Raw genomic sequence first — 22,283 nt, forward strand, 5'->3', positions numbered from 1 at the left:
TCACAGACTAAAGGTCCCCATACACAGTAAAATCCGCTCGCTTGGCGAGATCGTCAAGCGAGCGGATCTTCCCCCAATATCCCTACATACAGGTGGGCGATATCGGGGAGCTTGAAGTTGGCCCCAGGGCCAAACGATCGGATTATGTAGGCGGCAATGGGGCAGTCGGTTCGGGGACCGCATCAACGAGCCGACTGGATTTTCTAACCTGGCCGATCGATAACTGGCCAATTTCAGGCCAGATATCGGTCGGCCAGCCCGCTCGTTTCTGCCCCTACACGGGCAGATAAGCTGCCGAGTCGGTCCAAGGGACCGATATCGGCAGCTTCTATCGGCCCGTGTATGGGGGCCTTATGAGGAGTTATTTTCCCACTCCTCCCATAGTGATGAAAGATGCCTTCCTTCCCTCTCCCAAACCCCACTCTGGGGTCTCCCAAAACAGCATAAAAATAAAAAAATATACTTTTTAGTAGTATGTGGCATTGGGTAATTCTATAAAGACAATTGCCATTTTAAGTACTAAAGGCCCCCCCCCGGCCGGGATCATAGGATTCACAGTGCACACAAATAAACCAAGGGCACATATACAAGTTAGGTCACATTGGCCAATGAATGGGCAAAGTTCTGTCTGTTACTCCCACACTACTTCCTGTTAAAGTTAGTTTCCTGTCAGCTGATCTCTGAGGGAGCACACAGCCCATCACTAAATGGCGGCTCAAGGGAAAGGATGTAAAAGGACAATATTTACATAATATATATATTCCAGTTTGGGGAGATTCTTTAATAGGTCACTTAATATTATATAAATCGTTAGTATTTATTCTGGAGATATAATTGCGTAGCAGGGTTGGCGAGTGCCATCTTTCACTACTTTGATTCATCTAAAGAAAAAGAGAAAAACAGGGAGACACGCTAGCAGGTGGTCCCTGTATAGACTTCAGAGCTTTGCACCGTTAATCCCAGGAAAAGGTAATAATTATTAACAGGTAGTTCACTTGATCAAAAATGGGATAGGAAATTAAAACTTAACCTTTATTATTCAAACTTAAAAGGTGAAGTATATTTTAAAAAAAAAAAATCCCCATTAAAAATCGCCTGGGGTGATGTTCAATAACAGCAAGAACTATGAGGTAGTGTGAGGCTGCTCAGAGTAAACCTGTCTGATTAAATTCGCTAAATTGTTGCAGTTTGTAAGATAACTTTTGTATCGAAATTCTCTACTTAAACGGCCCTGTGAAGGCAGTCAGGGAGAGATCGTGATAAGCCTGCAACAATTGTTACGAAAATGTTGCCATATAAGGAGAACTCAGATCGGGTTTCCTTATAATCTAAAGTCACTGCTAAGCAGAGTGGGGGATTCGAACCCCGTTATAACTGAAATGAGGTGCGGATCTCTTTTAGTTTAGGGCTGATATTCAGCCGTTTCTGTGTCCACCACCCCACAATAGAATAAATTCAGGTGATGGGCTGTAATATAGATTCACCTGAATTTATTCTATTGTGGGGTGGTGGACACAGAAACGGCTGAATATCAGCCCTAAACTAAAAGAGATCCGCACCTCATTTCAGTTATAACGGGGTTCGAATCCCCCACTCTGCTTAGCAGTGACTTTAGATTATAAGGAAACCCGATCTGAGTTCTCCTTATATGGCAACATTTTCGTAACAATTGTTGCAGGCTTATCACGATCTCTCCCTGACTGCCTTCACAGGGCCGTTTAAGTAGAGAATTTCGATACAAAAGTTATCTTACAAACTGCAACAATTTAGCGAATTTAATCAGACAGGTTTACTCTGAGCAGCCTCACACTACCTCATAGTTCTTGCTGTTATTGAACATCACCCCAGGCGATTTTTAATGGGGATTTTTTTTTTTTAAAATATACTTCACCTTTTAAGTTTGAATAATAAAGGTTAAGTTTTAATTTCCTATCCCATTTTTGATCAAGTGAACTACCTGTTAATAATTATTACCTTTTCCTGGGATTAACGGTGCAAAGCTCTGAAGTCTATACAGGGACCACCTGCTAGCGTGTCTCCCTGTTTTTCTCTTTTTCTTTACATAATTTTACTTCAGTTGCACGTTACCCCAATACTTCTACTCTATTCCATCTAATCTCAATGTGAGAGTATAGACAGCTATTTTTTGAACGTGTATGGTTAGTGTGGACGGTGCTAGCTTTTTCTACTTCTACATTTGATTCATCTAGTCTAGTGATCCCCAATCAGTGGCTCGTGAGCAACATGTTTCTCCTTTGATGTTGCTCCCAGTGGCCTCAAAGTAGGTGCCATTTTTACATTTCTGGCTTGGGGTGAAGTTTTGGAAGCAAATAGACACAGTTTTACTCCAATCAGAGCCCCCTGCAGGGCAGCAATTCACATGGGGCTACCAAATGGCCAATAACAGTCCTTATTTGGCATCCCCAAGGAACTTTTTTCATGCTTGTGTGACTGACAACCGAAAAAAGATTGGAGATCCCTTCTGTAGACGGAGCATTCATAGTTAAAATAAAGACCAGATTAGTTTCAAATGCACAAGGGCCTGAAGGAAGATGGCAGTGAAGAGAACCATAAGTGGCTTCAGGGGGGCCGACATTGGCTGCTGACTTGCTATCTTTCACTGAATCAGCGGCTGTTAGCCCAAAAATGGTGCCAAAATTGATGAACTCCCAATCAACACCTGATGGAGGCTCAGTAAAATATTGATCTAGTTCTAAAATCTTCCCAAACAAGGGCTATGTATCTGGTTTAGTCTCTTTGCAAATTCAGTCCATTATCCGTTGGTGCAAATCCCCCAGATGCACCTGGAAGGGTGCCTATATCAATAAGCACAAAAGGCTTCACGCCCTCTTCATCAGTGGAAAAAGTACACACAATTCAATAACGATGCCAAACGGAATTTTCCATTTTAGGCATTGAATTCACTATTTATTAAACATATATGTATGTGTGACAATTCAGATGGTAAGATGGCTACTATATTCACAACTTGGTTGGCACAGAATGATGTTCACGTTGGCGTTCTGACGCCAATCACGCAGGATTTAATCAGCTTACACTTTCTCGCGAGATTACACGCAAGTTGAAGTTGATTCATATTCTCCTGCGAAATTAAGCACATTGCAACCGCGTTTTTCCTGCGTAATTGAGCGTATGATGTCAGATGCCTACACGGAGGTTGGGGGGGTGCTTATGGGTATGTAAGGGTGCTAGGCATCGCTATTGAATTGTGTGTACTTTTTCCACTGATGAAGAGGGCGTGAAGCCCTTGAAACGTTTGGTCTGTATGTGCACTCCGCAATAAACAGGTTGGGGGTATTTTTTTACACCAGCAAATCGTTTTGGGTGCATTTACTTTTCTCCTTTTGTGCATTTACTTTTCTCCTTTTGTGCTCTTTGCTTTAGTTTTCACAGAACAAAGCCCAGTTTCAAGAATGCCCGTTTCTAAATGTTTCACATACTTGAAAATGCAGGAAAATAATAAAACGGCAGAAGAGAACAGAAGTGATTCACGCTGTAGAATTTTTAAGATGAAACCGGAGTTCGGCGAGAGGAGGCGTCGCGGTAGGAGCTTGGCATTCTCTCCTTAATGCACACCCAGCGTTCTGCATTTAAGTGCTTGGAAATATGAATATGCATCACTCGTAACCCCTGTCAGATGGGAATGGCTCCCAGGCGTCTTATATGATTACATTAAGGCCTTTTATAGGGTTTTTTATTTATTTCTTTATGTTCTAGAGCTGCCCATCTAAGGTGCAGATGCTTTCGTGGATGCTCACCTCTAGCACAACATTTCTCTGTTCAGCTTCCAAGTGAAGAGAGTGAAGATAACAATGATTATTGTGCTACAGGTGAGCAAACAGGGGCACTGGGAGGGGGGGGGAGGCTATGGAGCCATCATAACAAATTGTTTGAGGAATTTCTTAACCAAAACACAGCCTTCATCTTTAGTCTCTGACTTTCCAATGATCTCTCCCAAGGATGAAGCCATTATGCTTTGGAACTTTCTAGCTAAGTGTGAGCCAACAGGAATATCTGCTTCTGTTGCCCCTCCATAGTGCTGTGTGCCCCGCCCTAAATATCCGCCATGGTGGCCGGAATGTTTAATGGGAGTGCAGGATAAATGTACTTCCGGATTCAAAAAAGAAAAAAGTTGGTAGCAAAATATATTTAACCAGATTTGCTTCTGATATTGGTATTTCCCAAACATTTTATTTAATGATCATCCTTTATTAATAAATCACAAGTCACACAAATCACAATTACAAAATTATACATCATTCCCATCAGTCCCTGCCCCAGTGGAGCTTACAATCTAAGGTCCCTATCACATTCCCATCAGTCCCTTCCCCAGTGAGCTTACAATCTAAGGTCCCTATCACATTCCCATCAGTCCTTTCCCCAGTGAGCTTACAATCTAAGGTCCCTATCACATTCCCATCAGTCCCTGCCCCAGTGAGCTTACAATCTAAGGTCCCTATCCCATTCCCATCAGTCCTTTCCCCAGTGAGCTTACAATCTAAGGTCCCTATCACATTCCCATCAGTCCCTTCCCCAGTGAGCTTACAATCTAAGGTCCCTATCACATTCCCATCAGTCCTTTCCCCAGTGAGCTTACAATCTAAGGTCCCTATCACATTCCCATCAGTCCCTTCCCCAGTGAGCTTACAATCTAAGGTCCCTATCACATTCCCATCAGTCCCTGCCCCAGTGGAGCTTACAATCTAAGGTCCCTATCACATTCCCATCAGTCCCTGCCCCAGTGGAGCTTACAATCTAAGGTCCCTATCACATTCCCATCAGTCCCTGCCCCAGTGGAGCTTACAATCTAAGGTCCCTATCACATTCCCATCAGTCCCTGCCCCAGTGGAGCTTACAATCTAAGGTCCCTATCACATTCCCATCAGTCCCTGCCCCAGTGGAGCTTACAATCTAAGGTCCCTATCACATTCCCATCACTCCCTGCCCCAGTGGAGCTTACAATCTAAGATCCCTATCACATTCCCATCAGTCCCTGCCCCAGTGGAGCTTACAATCTAAGGTCCCTATCCCATTCCCATCAGTCCCTGCCCCAGTGAGCTTACAATCTAAGGTCCCTATCACATTCCCATCAGTCCCTGCCCCAGTGGAGCTTACAATCTAAGGTCCCTATCACATTCCCATCAGTCCCTGCCCCAGTGGAGCTTACAATCTAAGGTCCCGATCACATTCCCATCAGTCCCTGCCCCAGTGGAGCTTACAATCAAAGGTCCCTATAACATTCCCACTAGTCCATGTCCCATTACTGATAGCTGCCCCTGAAGCTTTTGCATGATAGCCATCCACTGCCCTAAAAGCAGCTAAGCTCCTATGGCTAAAAGATGATGAAATGAAACCGTACCCACCCATATACAACTAGAAATGTAAAAATTGGGCTTTATCTTTTATTTAAAAAAAAAAAACACCAATAGGATTAACTGAATAAACATTTTTTCCATTTTATACACTTTTTTAAAAGAAAATTATGTTTCATTTTGGTGAAAGTCAGGCACAGGTAAATATATCCCTAATAAGTCATTATTTGAGGCAGTGTGCTATGGAGAGTAATACCGGACGCAGAGATAAAGAAGAGAGACAAACAGTTCAGAGTAAAATGTAGTGTGCATAAAAACAACATTACTGGGTATCTTGCCCCTCTTCATAAAAATGCCATTTGCCTGCCCTACAAAATTAGCAGTTCATTAATTCAGATGCTGTAGCTTATTTTGGGTTTCCACTGACAGCTGTAATATGTGCAATCATAGCCGCTGAGTGCCACCGCGCTTAATTGTCACTGTCACTTAAGGAAGGTGGAATATACGAGGTGGGGAAGGCATTCATTTTTCAAGTGTTTTGAAGGCCAGCTTGAATAGTGCTAACATTTAAATTCTGCATCTCTCAATCACAGATGTTTCCTAGACTCTGACACTAGGCTCCATTCCGGAGTATTTCTGCATTAGAACCGGTCATTAATACTGTGAGATTCTACAAGCACGAGGAAACAATGGCAAGACTGCCACCTAGAGGTAAAGAAACATCATGCACGGACTAGGTCTCCTCAATTTATACCAATGACTTTACATGACTATATTCGACCCTCTTGTTCCTAACTTGCCCCAACCCTGCCACTGCCTCCCACTACGTTCAATAGGAGTCACGTAAAATCTCAGGCACATAAAGGAATATAATATTATTATGCTTTATTTCTTTCTACAGGGATTATACATCATTCATATCAGTCCCTGTCCCAGCAGAGCTTACAGTCTAAATCCCTATCACATTCACGGACAGATGGTCAGGTTTATCAGGAGCCTGTATGTTTTTGGAGTGTTAGAGGAAACCAGAGTATCCAAAGAAACCCACACAGAAACAGGGAGAATATACAGACTGCGTAAAGATAGTGCCCTGCCTGGAACTGAATCTAGAACCCCTTCACTACTATGCAGTAGAGTTAACCATTGTTCCACCATGCTGCCCACTAGATGGGATACAGTATTAGCTAGATAGGATATATTCTGGTTTTCCCAGGTTTAAGGTTTAAAGGAGACCCACTAGAATATTTGGCCACAGCCAAGTCAACTGACTTAATAGAGAAGTCAGGACAGGTATGGGATTTATTTACTGTAAACCAATCATTCTAAATGTGCCCATTGCTATTTCCCACAGTACAGGTATGGGACCTGTTATCCAGAATGCTCGGGACCTGGAGTTTTCCAGGTAAGGGATTGTCCCGTAATTTGGATCTCTATAATTAGTTGGGATCAAGTACAGGTACTGTTTTATTATTACAAAGAAAAGGGAATCATTTAACCATTAAATAAACCCAATAGGGCTGTTCTGCCCCCAATAAGGGGTAATTATATCTTAGTTGGGATCAAGTACAGGTACTGTTTTATTATTACAGAGAAAAGGGAATCATTTAACCATGAAATAAACCCAATAGGACTGTTCTGCCCCCAATAAGGGGTAATTATATCTTAGTTGGGATCAAGTACAGGTACTGTTTTATTATTACAGAGAAAAGGGAATCATTTAACCATTAAATAAACCCAATAGGGCTGTTCTGCCCCCAATAAGGGGTAATTATATCTTAGTTGGGATCAAGTACAGGTACTGTTTTATTATTACAGAGAAAAGGGAATCATTTAACCATTAAATAAACCCAATAGGGCTGTTCTGCCCCCAATAAGGGGTAATTATATCTTAGTTGGGATCAAGTACAGGTACTGTTTTATTATTACAGAGAAAAGGGAATCATTTAACCATTAAATAAACCCAATAGGGCTGTTCTGCCCCCAATAAGGGGTAATTATATATTAGTTGGGATCAAGTACAGGTACTGTTTTATTATTACAGAGAAAAGGGAATCATTTTTAAAAATTAGAATTATTTGCTTGTAATCGAGTCTATGTGAGATGGCCTTTCCGTAATTTGGAACTTTCCGGATAACGAGTTTCTGGATAAGGCATCCCATACTTGTACAGTGCATTTCATTCATTTTTATCAGGAGTGGAAACAGGCAGACAGGCATTTTGATCACTGCAGCTCTCTCCCATAGAACAGCGGTGATCGAAATGCCCATGTAGGACACAGTATACCCATCCAAATAACACGCTAAATCCATCATGACCAAACACCTACCTAGATAGGCCACTGAACACTTTTGCAGCAGTAAATGTTTCCATCTGATTAAATACAGTTACAAATCAATAAAATATTGCAGCATTTATGAAAGTGTTGCCCCAGGAGAATGTACATTCAGAGCAGAGAACTGATGCAGCCAATCCACAGACTGTAGAAGAACAGTGAGATAAGAGGATATTTCCTCTATGACCCCAATGTCTAATTAAATACCAGGATCTTCTTGGTCAAATCGCCTTGAAAATGAGAACTTACCGTCAGAGCTGCAATCTGAAATGCTGTCTGTCAAATCTGTAAGAGGTTCTGCTGGGCCTATCAGATCAGATCCATCATGCACCTCTCCACCCTACCAAAGGGTAAATGAACAAAGAAAAATAATGGGGCAATTAATCTTTCTCAAATGAAATGTGATTTTGGAAATCAATAGCCATTTTTAGCAACAACATTGCTCTTGGCAGTGCTATGGTCAGGGGTAACGGTCAAGTAAAAACAGTTGATGTCAAGTACAGACTGGAAATGTCTGGTATAGAGTAAACAGTATGTCAAACCAAAGGAATATATTTCATTTTTATCTTTACTGATCATCTAAATGGCACTCAAATCAATATAACAGCACATACATGTGACATGGCACATGATGCGGACATATACAAGATTTTAAAGGGGAACTCTGGCTTCAGAACCAAACACAACAAAGAAACCCCTAATATACCAATCACTGTAATCTGGTCCTTCAAAAAGTATGAATAAATACCATTTTTATATGCTGTAACCCAGCTGCAAAACAGTTCTACTCTTTCTACATCATTTGAAACAGGGGAGGAGGGACTAAAACACTGATGTAACAACTTCTCTAAGTAAATGACTAAGTAATCCGTAATTTTATTGATTATAAGTGTATGGACCTTACATACCTTAAAAAAATCTTCCAGCTGGCTGCTGTTATAGAGCGCTGGGATGTTGGCGGAGAACTGGAGCAAATCTTCGGCGCACTGCCTTCTCTCCTCAATCACACTCTCATCAAACCTCCCTGGAACACAAACACATCATTACACAGAAGCACAAAGCACAGTCGTATCTTGAATGAACCTGCGTGGGACTTGGTCGGATTGGGGTAATTTTGGTGCAGATTTTAAAGGGACAGTAATCCACATTTGTAGATTTGTAGTCAATATTTACCCCTGCCCACTCAGAGCTAGATATTTACAAAACATAAGCGATATTTAGGGCTCTGGCACACGGGGAGATTAGTCACCCGCGGCAAAACTCCCTGTTAGCGGGCGACTAATCTCCCCGAGTTGCCTACCCCTGCCGAAATATACTTGCGAGTCTTTTTCGGCAATTTGCGCGAAATCGCGCCGCCGCGTCTGCCATCCCGCCGGCGACTTACATGTTCACCGGTGGGATGGCAGGGGTAGGCAACTCGGGGAGATTAGTCGCCCGCGAACAGGGAGTTTTGCCGCGGGCGACAAATCTCCCCGTGTGCCAGAGCCCTTATACAGAAGCAGTCTATTGGTGGGTCACAGCTTTTGCTTTATATTGTTTCTTCCCCAGGAGGGCATTTGTTTTCAATTGGTGCAGTAATAACATGAGATGTAGGTGTATAAAACCCCCCTTTTAGTGAGTAGATGAGATGGATTTGATTTAAAAGAAGGTAAATGGCAAACATAGGGATTTCGGGGGGGGGGGGGTGTAGCCGTGCAATCAATTGCAACCATGGTGGTTGCCAAAACACTTTGCGGATGGACTTTTTTTTTTTTTTTTTAAATCAGCAATCAGATCGCCAACTCTACTAACACAAATCTCCCTTGTCGCGGGCGACGAATCTCCCAGAAATGCCATCCCACCAGCTAGAATATGGATATTGCCAGATACACAATACATGCGCAGACTTTATCGTTATCCAACCAAAATTTTCTAACCTGCCCAATCATCACTAAAGGAATGCTCGTCATGGTATGAAAATTATCAAGACAATGATTCGGAACCCACATGCGGTCCGAAAATTTAGGAAATGTAGTTTGTATATTGGTGCGTGGTCAGCGACAATCACATACAGGTTTCCTTTCATTGTGAGGCTTTTTCTTTTGAATTTAGTTTTGGGCAGGCAATAAGGTACCGATATCCATAGTACAGTAGGCCTGGTGAAGCCATGGCATGACAAAGGTAATGCTCTGCTGTAGGTCCTGTATAACAATCAGCACTGGTTGCATTTGCAAAACTAGCTAGAAAGGTGGGCACCATTTATACTGTTTAATTAGTGTTAATTCAGTGGAACAACAAAGTCTTAAACTCCACACGGTTACTAAATAAAGCCCTGTCATCTGGTTCTCTTACACCCACATACATAATCATCAGTGCAGAGTACAGGGTCTGTCTGTAGGGCAACATGGACAAAAAGTACCATTTCTGGGCTGTCCCCTCTGACATTTGGCAGCATCACTTATACCTGAGCTCAACCTGCCCCCTTCCTGGCGACATCAGAAGTAGGTGGGGTATTTGTGGACATGTCACAGGTGGGGTGGGATAAGCGTGACAACATTACGGGGGTTGTAACAGACCAGAGACATCATTAGAACTCTCTTGTTTGCTTGTTGGGAAGAACAATTACACCACCCACCCACCGTGACCCACATATGGTGTGCTGTCTTGACCCATGGTTCAACCTGCACATCCCTACTGTGTAGGACTGGTTGGATCAGGGGTAATTTTGACATTAGAGACACTAATCAACATTTGTAGATGTGTTCCCTCCTCCAACCTTGAGGAGCTGATTCAGAGATAGCATCCTTCCATTCTAAATGATCTTAGTCAAGGTGGCCAACAGGCAACAATCCACACAGAACCTGACCCATAAGCCTACAGGCCAAACGCATGGATACTGTACACAGATAAGGCCCGTTTCATTCAGGAGGCTACTCTTACTTCCTTCTGATGAAAAGGACAGATAAACAATCTAACAGGATGATTCAAAAATGGTCAGCCTACTTGCCAAACAAGCCAAAATGCGATTTTGCCAGAAACACTACCACACAATAGTTTTCCTGGTTTACTGATTTTAATGAGTTTGGTCCAATTACCTATTATACCTGCGAGACTTGGAAGGGTTACATGAGTCCAGCTACTGAAGAGATGAAAGGAAGAATAAAGAAACAGGAAAATTAATAGATCAGGGCCCAGAATCCCTGTGTGGACATGTAAAACAAAGTAGGTGTTAGATCAATTTAACACTGATATCTAATTATAACAAAGATCAAACCCATGCGCTGAGCAATAAAAGCAAAGTTGTAATTGAGAGGTTAGACAATGGAGAAAGGGCCTCTTATCACATCTTTACAATCCCGGCCCCCTGCGGTTCCTTTCCTTTGAGCTGGATGGAAAAGACTTCGGTGGAAGCCCATGGAGAGAGGGGAAACAACAAGCCATTTTGCCCAAGGGGGGCCTTTGTGTGCGCTCTGAGCGGCTCGGCGTAAATATTGATATTCTGAGTTTAGATGCGTGTGGTTTGTTATGAGGGTATGTGGGAATCAAACAGATTAAGCAAACACTCCGGCCAACGCTATACAAACGGAAGGGGGGCTCTTTGGTACGAAGGATTCTGTGGCCGGCCCCAAGCTGTAGGCACTCTCTCTTACATAGGCACCTCTGGATATGTAATCAAACCACTCAGAATGCCAGGAATTAAAGCTGCCATCAGTATACAGAGATATCATACTGCAGCTCTGTGGGAAATACTGTCTGCGCACTTCATCTCAATCAGCCCATAGGAACTGGTTTCGAAAGATTTTTATAATGCTGAGTACAACATATTGGCTGGGGGTATAATGCGCAGTACAATATATTGGCTGGGGGTATAATGCGCAGTACAATATATTGGCTGGGGGTATAATGCGCAGTACAATATATTGGCTGGGGGTATAATGCGCAGTACAATATATTGGCTGGGGGTATAATGCGCAGTACAATATATTGGCTGGGGGTATAATGCTCAGTACAACATATTGGCTGGGGGTATAATGCTCAGTACAACATATTGGCTGGGGGTATAATGCTCACTACAATATATTGGCTGGGGGTATAATGCTCACTACAATATATTGGCTGGGGGTATAATGCTCAGTACAACATATTGGCTGGGGGTATAATGCTCACTACAATATATTGGCTGGGGGTATAATGCTCACTACAATATATTGGCTGGGGGTATAATGCTCAGTACAATATATCGGCTGGGGGTATAATGCTTACTACAATATATCGGCTGGGGGTATAACGCTTACTACAATATATCGGCTGGGGGTATAATGCTCACTACAATATATTGTCTGGGGGTATAATGCTCACTACAATAAATTGGCTGGGGGTATAATGCTCACTCCAATATATTGGCTGGGGGTATAATGCTCAGTACAATATATTGGCTGGGGGTATAATGCTCAGTACAATATATTGGCTGGGGGTATAATGCTCAGTACAATATATAATGCTCAGCACAATATACTGACAGGGCTTATAATGCATCATGCTTATTTATCTGCAAGGGGAGGGAGGTACCATACTAGTTGCTCAAATGATTTAATTGATATCCCATAATCTAATACAGTGGTTTGTACATGCGTGGTTCTACGAAATGACACTAATTCCATCAAGTTATCTGGAAGATTGCTACGTGCAAGTGTGGGACCCAAGCAGTGTTTTGGATGGGCCACTGGTCTCTATTGTTTTTTTTTCTCGCCTAAAATGCAGGCATGCACCCTTAGCTCAGATACATGCACTGATATGGGACCTGTTATCCAGAATGCTTGGGACCTGGGGTTTTCCAGAAAGCATCTTTCCATAATTTGGATGTCCATACCTTAACTAAAAAATCGTTTAAACAATAAATAAACCTAACAGGATTGTTTTGCCTCCAATAGGGATTAATTATATCAGATACCATTATTACAGAGAAAAGGAAAATCATTTAAAAAAAAAATTGAATTATTTGGTTAAAAGTCTATGGGAGACAGCTTTCCATAATTTAGCGGGTTTCCTGTTAAGGATCCCATACCTGTAGCAGAGTTGTTTGCAGCAGTCAGATCTGCTGAGCGCTTTTGCAATTTACATAGAGTTTCTGTTTTTAGTGGTTTCTGAGATATATGTTTTAAACTGCTAAACACAGGCTTCTATTCCTGTTTGAAGGTCAGAGTGTTGGTGACCCTAACTATCTATGTACATTCTGTATCCTCAGTGAACCCTAGCTGAGCTTCATTTGAGCCTGGTATTAGCCATCTAAAATATAACTACTGTATGTCAAAATGGCTAACACAGATAATGAACGTAAATTTCAAAAGTGCTCAGAGTAAGTGCATTTTTGTGGGTTTTTTTGGATCCCCTTTAATAAAAGAAATAAGCAATCACCCCAAATGTATCCACGAAAGGACTTCGGGATCCCCCATACCCCATAAGGAAATATAGACTTATAGTACACAATAGTAGATAAAATCCTTATAAACAGCGTTTAGTGATGTCAACAGTTATACTAACTGTAGATATTAGTATCGCAATAGCATAGTACCAAGGCTATTGTGATACTAATATCTACAGTTAGTATTAATGTTTGTATATATTCAAAAATGAAGAAAACAGCAGCACTCCGGTTGTTTTGAAAAATGTGAATCTTTATTAAGTGCCAAAGGCAACGTTTCGGGCTTCAACGTTTGAAGCCCGAAACGTTGCCTTTGGCACTTAGTAAAGATTCACATTTTTCAAAACAACCGGAGTGCTGCTGTTTTCTTCATTTTTGAATTTATCTGCCCGGGCAGTGGGTACAGCGTGCACCTGGGGCTGCAAGAAGCTATTTTCACTGTGTAAGCACATGTTAACTGATTCTAATGTTTGTATATTTAGTTTATGTATGTGAGTGTATAGATAGGTAAGTATAGGGGTGTGGGTGCTGGGTTTACTTGGATGGGTTGAACTTGATGGACTCTGGTCTTTTTTCAACCCTATGTAACTATGTAACTATAATTGGTTCTTAGTGATGTCATTTCTCTCACCTGACTCACTGAAACCTGTGCACTAAAATAAATAATGTACCCTCTCTATATAGTCATGATACTCCTCAGTGACTTCTCATTACTCCTCAGTAATACTTTTATATTTCCCAATAGGGGGTGCATTATTCGCTATATATTTCCCAACAGCAGGTACTGCATAACTTTCTTTATGACTGAACCCTAAAGCTACAGACTGGGAAAGCCATCATTGCTAATGGATGCATTCAGAATAATATAATACCCTAACAAAGCCTAACCATGAAGCTTGTCCTAACTTCAAACATATTGTATTTCAGTGTAATGTTTGGGCTTGCAGGTCTGTACATGGAGGCCTTCTTCAAAACAAGCAGTTGGGTCTGTAAATACTAAAAAAGACCACTAGAGGGAGAACAAGTTCATGTTGACTGCAAACACTGCAATCATGAAAGTTCAATTTGACACATCAATGACAGGCATATAAATGAGAAATAAATAAATACATTATAAAAATACTGACTTTTTAGCTACATTTTATTAAGTAAAATGACTTTTCACTGTACAGCCTGCTTACTTGTATGAATGTATCAGGGTGACATACACAGCACAACAGTTAGATTTAGGGTACATTACTTTGCCCCTGAGCCACCCAACATATATGGATTAATCTGGCTGTAAACAGACACTATTTACATATTATATTTGGTGTATGCATGGCAGCTCATCATACTGCTAATGAATCACTTTAAGGGTGAGGGCATACAGGACACACTTGGTAAAGGGTGAAAACATACAGAGCTACTTAGTAGCAGCTACTTGTCACGGCTACAAAACACCAGGAAATACCCTGCCATAAACCATATTGAGAAATGCCTCTGCTAAAACAGATGTAGAGACAATTGTCAGTAATTATCAGCATTGTCTGTTTTTATAGCTGTGACAAGTAGCTGCTACTAGTAGCTCTGTGTGTCTTCACCCTAAGGGCAGTGGTACATGGGGAGATTAGACACCGGCGATAAATCTTCGCTACCGTGGACAACTAATCTCTCCGAAATGCCATACATACTGGCAAGAATGTAATTGGCTGGCGGGATGGCATATGCGTCACTTCAGTTTTCCGAAGTCGCCCGAAGTTTCCTTGAGAGTGTGCCACTGCCCTTAGGAGCTACTAGTAGCAGCTACAGAAATAGAAAATGCTGATCATTTACTGATAACTGTCTCTACGTGTGTTTTAGCAGAGGCAATTTTCAGTATTGTCTATGGCAGGGGATTTTTGGGCATTTAGTAGCCGTGTCAAGTAGCTGCTACTAAGTAGCTCCGTGTGTCTTCACCCTTATTCTATAGAAGGCTGTTGGGGGTGATTTTGTCCCACTTAAAAACCAGTGGAACAGGGTGCCAGCATGAAGGCCACTGTGTGAATTCTTATTTATAGGATCTTTAGGAGAGTGACTATCATGCACATGCTTTCGTAATGTAAGCTTTAAGGGGACACGACCAAGAATTACTTACCAAAGAGTTTTGCTTTGGCAAACGGGGGAAAGAGCTCTTGCTGCTGGAAGAGATTCTTGTGGATTTGCCAGAGATCTCTGTGTAGTTTCTTGAAGTCACTGTATCGCTTCCAAGCAACTATCTGATGGGGAAGAGGAAAAAGAGAAATGACTGCAGGTTACGTGAGATGAGAAAGGCTTCCTATACCAGATACCCAGATATTATTGGCTCAGTATATACGCTCTGTACATATGGGGGCAACATGTTGCTCCCCAACCCCTTGGATGTTGCTCTCAGTGCCCCCAAACCAGGGAGTTATTTTGAATTCCTGACTTGGGGGCAAGTTTTGGTTGAATAAAAACAAGATTTCCTATCAAATAAAGCCCCCTGTAAGCTGATAGTGTGCATAGAAGCCCCTAATAGCCAATCACAGCCCTTATTTGGTTCCTCCATGAACTTTTATGGTGCTTGTGTTGCTCTCCAAGTCTTTTTACATTTGACTGTGGCTCACTAGTAGGAAAGGTTGGGGATCCCTGCTATAAACCCAGATATTATGGGCTCAGTATATACTCGCTGTACATGTGGAGGCAGCTAACATACAAAGTACCTGTGAGGCCAAATTGAATTGCTTTATTACTATAGTGGGAAGGCTGGGTGCTCTCATGTAACTCACTACTCCCTAGAAACCCACAGGATAAAACAGAACCACATTGGAGGACTGACAAAACCAGTGTACGTTTGCAGCAAAACATTTTATCATCTATTTTACCCATACAATTTTATAGGATCCATTATCTGAAATTACCAGGACTGTCACAGCTTAAAGACTCCATTTTAATCAAATAATTCAGTTTTATAATAAAACAGTCCCTTCTACTTGATCCCAACTAAGATATAATTACCCCTTATTGGGGACAGAACAGCCCTATTGGGTTTATTTAATGGTTAAATGATTCCCTTTTCTCTGTAATAATAAAACAGTACCTGTACTTGATCCCAACTAATATATAATTACCCCTTATTGAGGGCAGAACAGCCCTATTCGGTTTATTTAATGTTTAAATAACTTTTTAGAACACATATTATGGAGATGCAAATTACAGGATGACCCATTATCCAGAAGACCCCAGGTTCCAAGCATTCTGGAGAACCGGTCCCATACCTGTACAGCTTATGGTGTCCATGACATGGCTTTTTTGCATATTTGCATTTTTACATATTAGAGATGCCATGCTGCTTGGCCAGGGCACTATCTATTGACAACTATCCCCATCATAAAAAATGTGCATTAATTAAGATCTTAGGAATGCTGTAGCCGATATTGTATACTGTGTAGGTGTCTGTCTATGTGTATATGTACATGTTACGCTATAACACTATAAGAAAGCTAAAGGTGATTATAATGAAGCTTATTGTCGACCATAGAGACAATGGCAGTCTAGGCAAGACTATAGCTGCAAGATGAGCCAGCAAGATGTCAAAGGGATTCTATCGTGATTTTTATGGGGTACTTTTTATTTCTAAATGACATAGCAAATAATTCCCTCTGCCATTTAACATTTTATTCTTGGACCAACAAATGTATTTGTAGCTGTAATATTGGTGTGTAGGTGCCATCTCAGTGCCTTGTGCCTGAGTCTGAGCTTTCAGCCAGCGCTACACATTAGAACTGCTTTCAGCTAACCTATTGTTTCTCCTACTGCCATGTAACTGGAGGAGTCCCAAGCCGGACTTGGATTTCTTACTATTGAGTGCTATTCTGATACCTACTGGGAGACGCTATCTTGCTCCCTTCCCATTGTTCTGCTGATTGACTGCTGGGGGAGGGGGGGATATCACTCCAACTTGCAGCGCAGCAGTAAAGTGTGAGTGAAGTTTATCAGAGCACAGTCACATGGCTGTGGCACCCTGGGAAAAGAAGAATATGGCTAGCCCCATGGGAAAACAGATTACAATGCAGGATTCTGCTGGAGAAGCTTTATTAACTGATGTGTTTTTTTTTTAAAAAAGGGGGGGGATCAGCACAATGATGGAAAATGTCATTCTAAGCTACTTTCCAGCTTCAGCTTTTAAAACCTTGACATAATACGACAACAATTTAAGAACAAAATGAGTTACCTCCTGAACATCCTCAGGATTCTTCCGCGACACAATCTGAAAATGGAAATATAATATTTAATTGAGTTGAATAAAATTCAAGGTACAGCAGCACATAAACAAGGGGCTTGTGGATAAATACAGCTGTACCCAGACGTAAGCACACAATGTATCCAGGCTGGAGTTACTCTGCACCTTTATCTGGGGAATAAAACTTGCATCAGTTGCAGCAAACACGAAATTCCAGTTTTTAAACAGTGACTGTAAATTAGGGAAGGTTGTCCCACACCCAGACTGTACGGAACCCTCGCAGGAAGCACAACACTCCCAATGTGCTAATCAGCCGGACTCCCCTACTCATTCCTATGGGATTTTTAGAATCCTATTTATCAAACTCTAACTTTCACTCATTGATAAATATCTAAAAATCCCATAGGAATAGAGAGTTTTTCTGTAGTGAGCTCTAATCTCACATTTTGATAAATAATAAAAATGAATTTCATACTCAAGCTGGTAACTTCTTTTTAGTTCCAGATAGGAACTACATTACTTGGTGCTTGACAGCGTACTCCCCAAGAGAAGCCATCCTCGGTTTCAATGCTATTACTGGCAGTTTAAACAGGACTTTTGATGTGACCAGAAGGCCTACACACAAAAATGGTACATTTAAAGAAGAAGGAAAGGTAAAAACCAAGTAAGCTTTATCAGAAAGGTAAATACAGCCATAAGCACTCATAGAAAAGCTGCACTGAGTCCTCTATCAAAAGAAACACAGGATTTTGTCTCCTTTTTCGTAAACATGGTCTTCCGGTATCTGACTTCCACTCTCAGAAAAATCCTTTATTCCCTGGGTCAGAGTCTGCTCCGTTCTTTCCCCTCTCCTGCTCGCCCCTCCCTTAGGAATGTGTAGACTGAGCTATAACAGCTAGAGCTGCAGCAGGAAGTTATGAAGCCCAAGCTAAAATGGCAGCTGCAATCTTAAGCAAACAGAGAAAGCTTCTAGGGCTGATTGCCCAGGTATGGTAATGGTTTCTGCAGAATAAATATATTGTTCTAGGTGGCACTAATGTGGTGAATCTATTGCCAGTAAAATGCCAAAATGACTTTCCTTCTCCTTTAAAGGGGTTGAACCACCTTTAGGTTCACTTTTAGTATGTTATTTTAAGAAATGTTTTAATTGGTATTGGTGCAAAAAACTCTTGCTTGGTGAAACTAAAGCTTTATTGCTATTGTTACTTTTAATAACTTGTTTATCTATTCAGGCCCTTACTAACAAGACTTACTACCAAATAAAGCCCCCTGTAAACTGATAGGGTGCATAGAGGCTGCCTAATAGCCAATCACAGCCCTTATTTGGCTGCGGCTCAAGAGTAAAAAAGGTTGGGGACTCCTGCTCTACATCATACTAAAAGTTAACTCAATAAAATATAATTTGTATGTTCTACAGTTATACATTAAACAACATTAATAGAGAAGTGGTCAGTTGGGGGCAATTATGGGCCAATTGGACTTCACAGTAAGATTGCTCCAGGCTCCAGGACTGGGATTCAAAATAGGCCCTGGTATTTCAACTACACAGGCCCAAATAGCCTCCCATCAGCCCAATAAATAGTGACATACATCTACATATTAGAATAACTACTGCTTGTGATACACAAAAAAGCCCCTTACCCTGTGTTTTTTCATATTGGAATACTGAGCACAGATAGGTATGAATGTGCTACCAGCCTGCTCTTACTATGCCCATTCTACATGCTATGCTTAATACACTCCCCAGTAGAAGAAAACTGTAGGAAAAAAAGATAATTTAATTACACGTTTTACAAAATGATAACTAGTTTAAATGAGATTTTGGATGTTATTACAGTAAAGTGCATTGCAAAAAAAAAAAAAGCACCAACTGTTTCCTCCATTAGAACTGATTGGAAAGAAATGTGGCTATACCTTAAAGCTTCTGATATATTTTTTTTACCTTGTGTAATAATACAGATGTTATCTGAATGTGACCCTAAAGAGGTCACTGTGGCACAGATTATTTAAGGAAATGTGACCGCATTGTTGTGAGCCTATGACTAAGGCCAGGGGCCCGAATAGCATCTGTTGTGGTGTCTGCAATGGTTACTGACTAAAAGTGCCGTTTTCTTTTACTGGAGCGCCCAAGGCCATTTTAATAAATGGGCAAAAGGGGCAATTGCCCAGGGCCCACCATCAAACCTTTTTCACTTTTGACTAAAGCATTCCGTAGAAATGTCAAAACCCTCATATCAATCAACCATAAGAGCTTAATATAACTATTTACTCTTCTTTTAATCTTCTATTAGAACAAATGTTCCTCGGTGATTTTTTAAAATAAAACAATGATATTTGTGATTATGGCTTATCTGCTTGTAATGCTGTTGGTCCAGGGCAGCGCGCCTGGATCTCATATATACTTCACTATCTATAGGCTATATATTTCCTGTGTCAATAGATTTAAGTTCTCCCTGCTTGAGGGGTAGTCTTGTGGTAGCTCTGGGGGCCCACCAATGAGAACTTTGACCTGGGCCCACTGGTACCTTAAAGTGGACCTGTCACCCAGACATAAAAAGTTGTATAGTAAAAGTCCTTTTCAAATTAAACATGAAACCCAAATTATTTTTTATATTAACACATCCAAACCCATTATAAAAGGAATTTAAAAATCCCAGCTGTCAATCATATATTGCTTGCCCCGCCTCTATGCCTTAGGCATAGAGGCGGGGCAGACAATAACTTTAGCTTTCCATTTAGCACTACCTAGATGTCACTGCACATCTCAGATTCCCCCTCCCTCCTCATCATCTAATTGTGAAACGAGTGCATGGGCCTGGGCACCTGGTCCCCCATTCTGGCACAGAAAAAAGATTTTGGCATGATACAAGGCTTGCCTTCATAACAGTGTCCACAAAATGGCTGCTGCCTGCTTGCTGTGATTGTGTAATTCCAAGATGGAAGGAAACAAGATTTATTTTGTTTATATAGAGTAAGTAAATTTTATTTTGCTTAACTAAGAATATAGAAAATAAGTTGGAGTTATTTCTTAGGGTGACAGGTCCCCTTTAATGCAGCCCTTGGAGCACCCTCCTTGTATCCTTTTATAACTGGCTGTAGCAGGGAGTCCCATGGAGAAACCCCCAGATGTGATTAGTGGAGAAGCAGCAAAGCACTTGGAGAGTGTAGCGAAAACTAAAAGGGGACACTCTGGAGCTGCATTTTCATTGCAAATTTAGAGCGAATCATGTTCTGTATCTCAAAATATAACCCGGGTTTGAAAAAATAGACAAATGTAATACTAATTTCCCAACAACACAATAATAATTGGCTCTAAGTGTCGAGAGAAGCTCTGTTTTATTTTCGTGCCTTTCCCTCTTTTCCTTCCTCTCACAGAAGCTCTTGATATCTGAGCAGATATGATGATGATATTTATCATAAGGCTATAGCCAATGCTGCTACATGCTGATGATCTGATGATACTTCTATGATATATTTATAACATTATTTTGCTTGACATGATGTTTTTTAGTTTGTTAAACCTTAATAAATAAAACTCAACTACAAACTGATTTCATTATGCTAAGGCCTATGCTAAGGCCAGACTATTGCAAAACCTTTGCTGTTGCAACACCAGTTCCTTCCCTTAAGTCTGCAGAGAGTTATTTCTGTTTATAGTCATTTTCCATCATACAGAAAAAGCCCCTTAAATAAATGTAATGCCACACAATATCAATACAATAGTGTAAGTAATATGCATATCACTTCTATTTGTTACCAAGTTCATGATGCAGTTGTGAAGTTCTAAAGATATTTTCTGCTCCTTAAAGACTAAGCATGGGCATTCCTGCAGAAGCAGAACTACAAGTCTCAACATAGGCGGATTTTCAATAAGGTTAGAGGCTAAGGCTCCCCAAACCTGCCTGGCACTGTCCTGCAAATCTTCTCCTGTTCCTGCTCCGTCAGCTGTAATCAGCTGTGCTCTGATTGGATCTTTCTTCTTGTGGATTCTCCAATCAGAGCACAGATGCAGACAGGGATCGGGAGATATTACAAACTGAAGGCAGTACAGAAAGAAATGAAGCCTGAAAAGAAGAATCTACAGGCTGTAACTTTACCTGAGAACCAAATCTGAACTTTTGCTGCAGATTTCATCCCACAGGTAGTATACTGTATATGTTCTAAAGGCTGAGTCACTAGCTGAAATTAAATTGTTTTTTTGTCACCTGACATCTATAATATCCCTATCCCCTCCCCTAACAGCTGGAGGGTAAGTTAACTCTTTCCCCCTGAAAAAGTTAATTCTGTTTTTATTGTTATTTTATATTTGTTGTTGTTGTTTTTTGCACTTACTATTTTTTTTAACTTTTGTCATCATTTTGTTCATTTCTAGTTACAGTGGGGCCAATGCTGTGTATTAGCGCCAGTGTTATGGTGCCAGGGCCTGAATATCTGCCCTCTGTAACCCGTGCATCTCACTGGATATAATGTGCTGGTTTTGTAAATACAGACTGCATCTCACTGTATATAATGTGCTGGTTTTGTAAATACAGACTGCATCTCACTGTATATAATGTGCTGGCTTTGTATATACAGACTGCGTCTCACTGTATATAATTTGCTGGTTTTGTAAATACAGACTGCATCTCACTGTATATAATGTGCTGGCTTTGTATATACAGACTGCATCTCACTGTATATAATGTGCTGGGTTTGTATATACAGACTGCATCTCACTGTATATAATGTGCTGGGTTTGTATATACAGACTGAGTCTCATTGTATATAATGTGCTGGGATGTCAGTGCCCGCTGCCTCTCTCAGAGTCGGACTGGGCCACCAGGACACTGGGAAAAATCCTTGCCAGCACTCCCTCTGCCCAACCGCTCCTCCCATGACGCGTTAAATGTACGTGCTCTGGGGAGGATATCAGGGGGGGAGCCCTGTGAGGGGGGTTAGGGGACGCAGCCGGCGGGGGCACCTGCAGGGACCCTGAGGCGGGAGCCCCCACGGGCC

At 41.3% G+C, this 22,283-nt stretch overlaps 1 protein-coding gene across 1 annotated transcript in view; it reads right to left on the reverse strand.

Annotated features, from left to right (window-relative positions):
- The window catches only part of rps6kc1 (ribosomal protein S6 kinase, 52kDa, polypeptide 1), an 89,208-nt gene that overhangs the window by 60,152 nt on the left and 6,773 nt on the right, over positions 1 to 22,283 (reverse strand). Inside the window, exons 2-5 of the mRNA XM_002934688.4 lie at positions 17,280 to 17,315; positions 15,183 to 15,303; positions 8,574 to 8,689; positions 7,915 to 8,005 (exon numbers count right to left, since the gene is read on the reverse strand). Of these exons, the coding sequence (XP_002934734.3) occupies positions 7,915 to 8,005; positions 8,574 to 8,689; positions 15,183 to 15,303; positions 17,280 to 17,315 (364 nt within the window). The remainder of the gene's footprint in view (positions 1 to 7,914; positions 8,006 to 8,573; positions 8,690 to 15,182; positions 15,304 to 17,279; positions 17,316 to 22,283) is intronic.

Source organism: Xenopus tropicalis, chromosome 5 (genome assembly GCF_000004195.4).
Source record: "Xenopus tropicalis strain Nigerian chromosome 5, UCB_Xtro_10.0, whole genome shotgun sequence".
NCBI lineage: Eukaryota > Metazoa > Chordata > Amphibia > Anura > Pipidae > Xenopus > Xenopus tropicalis.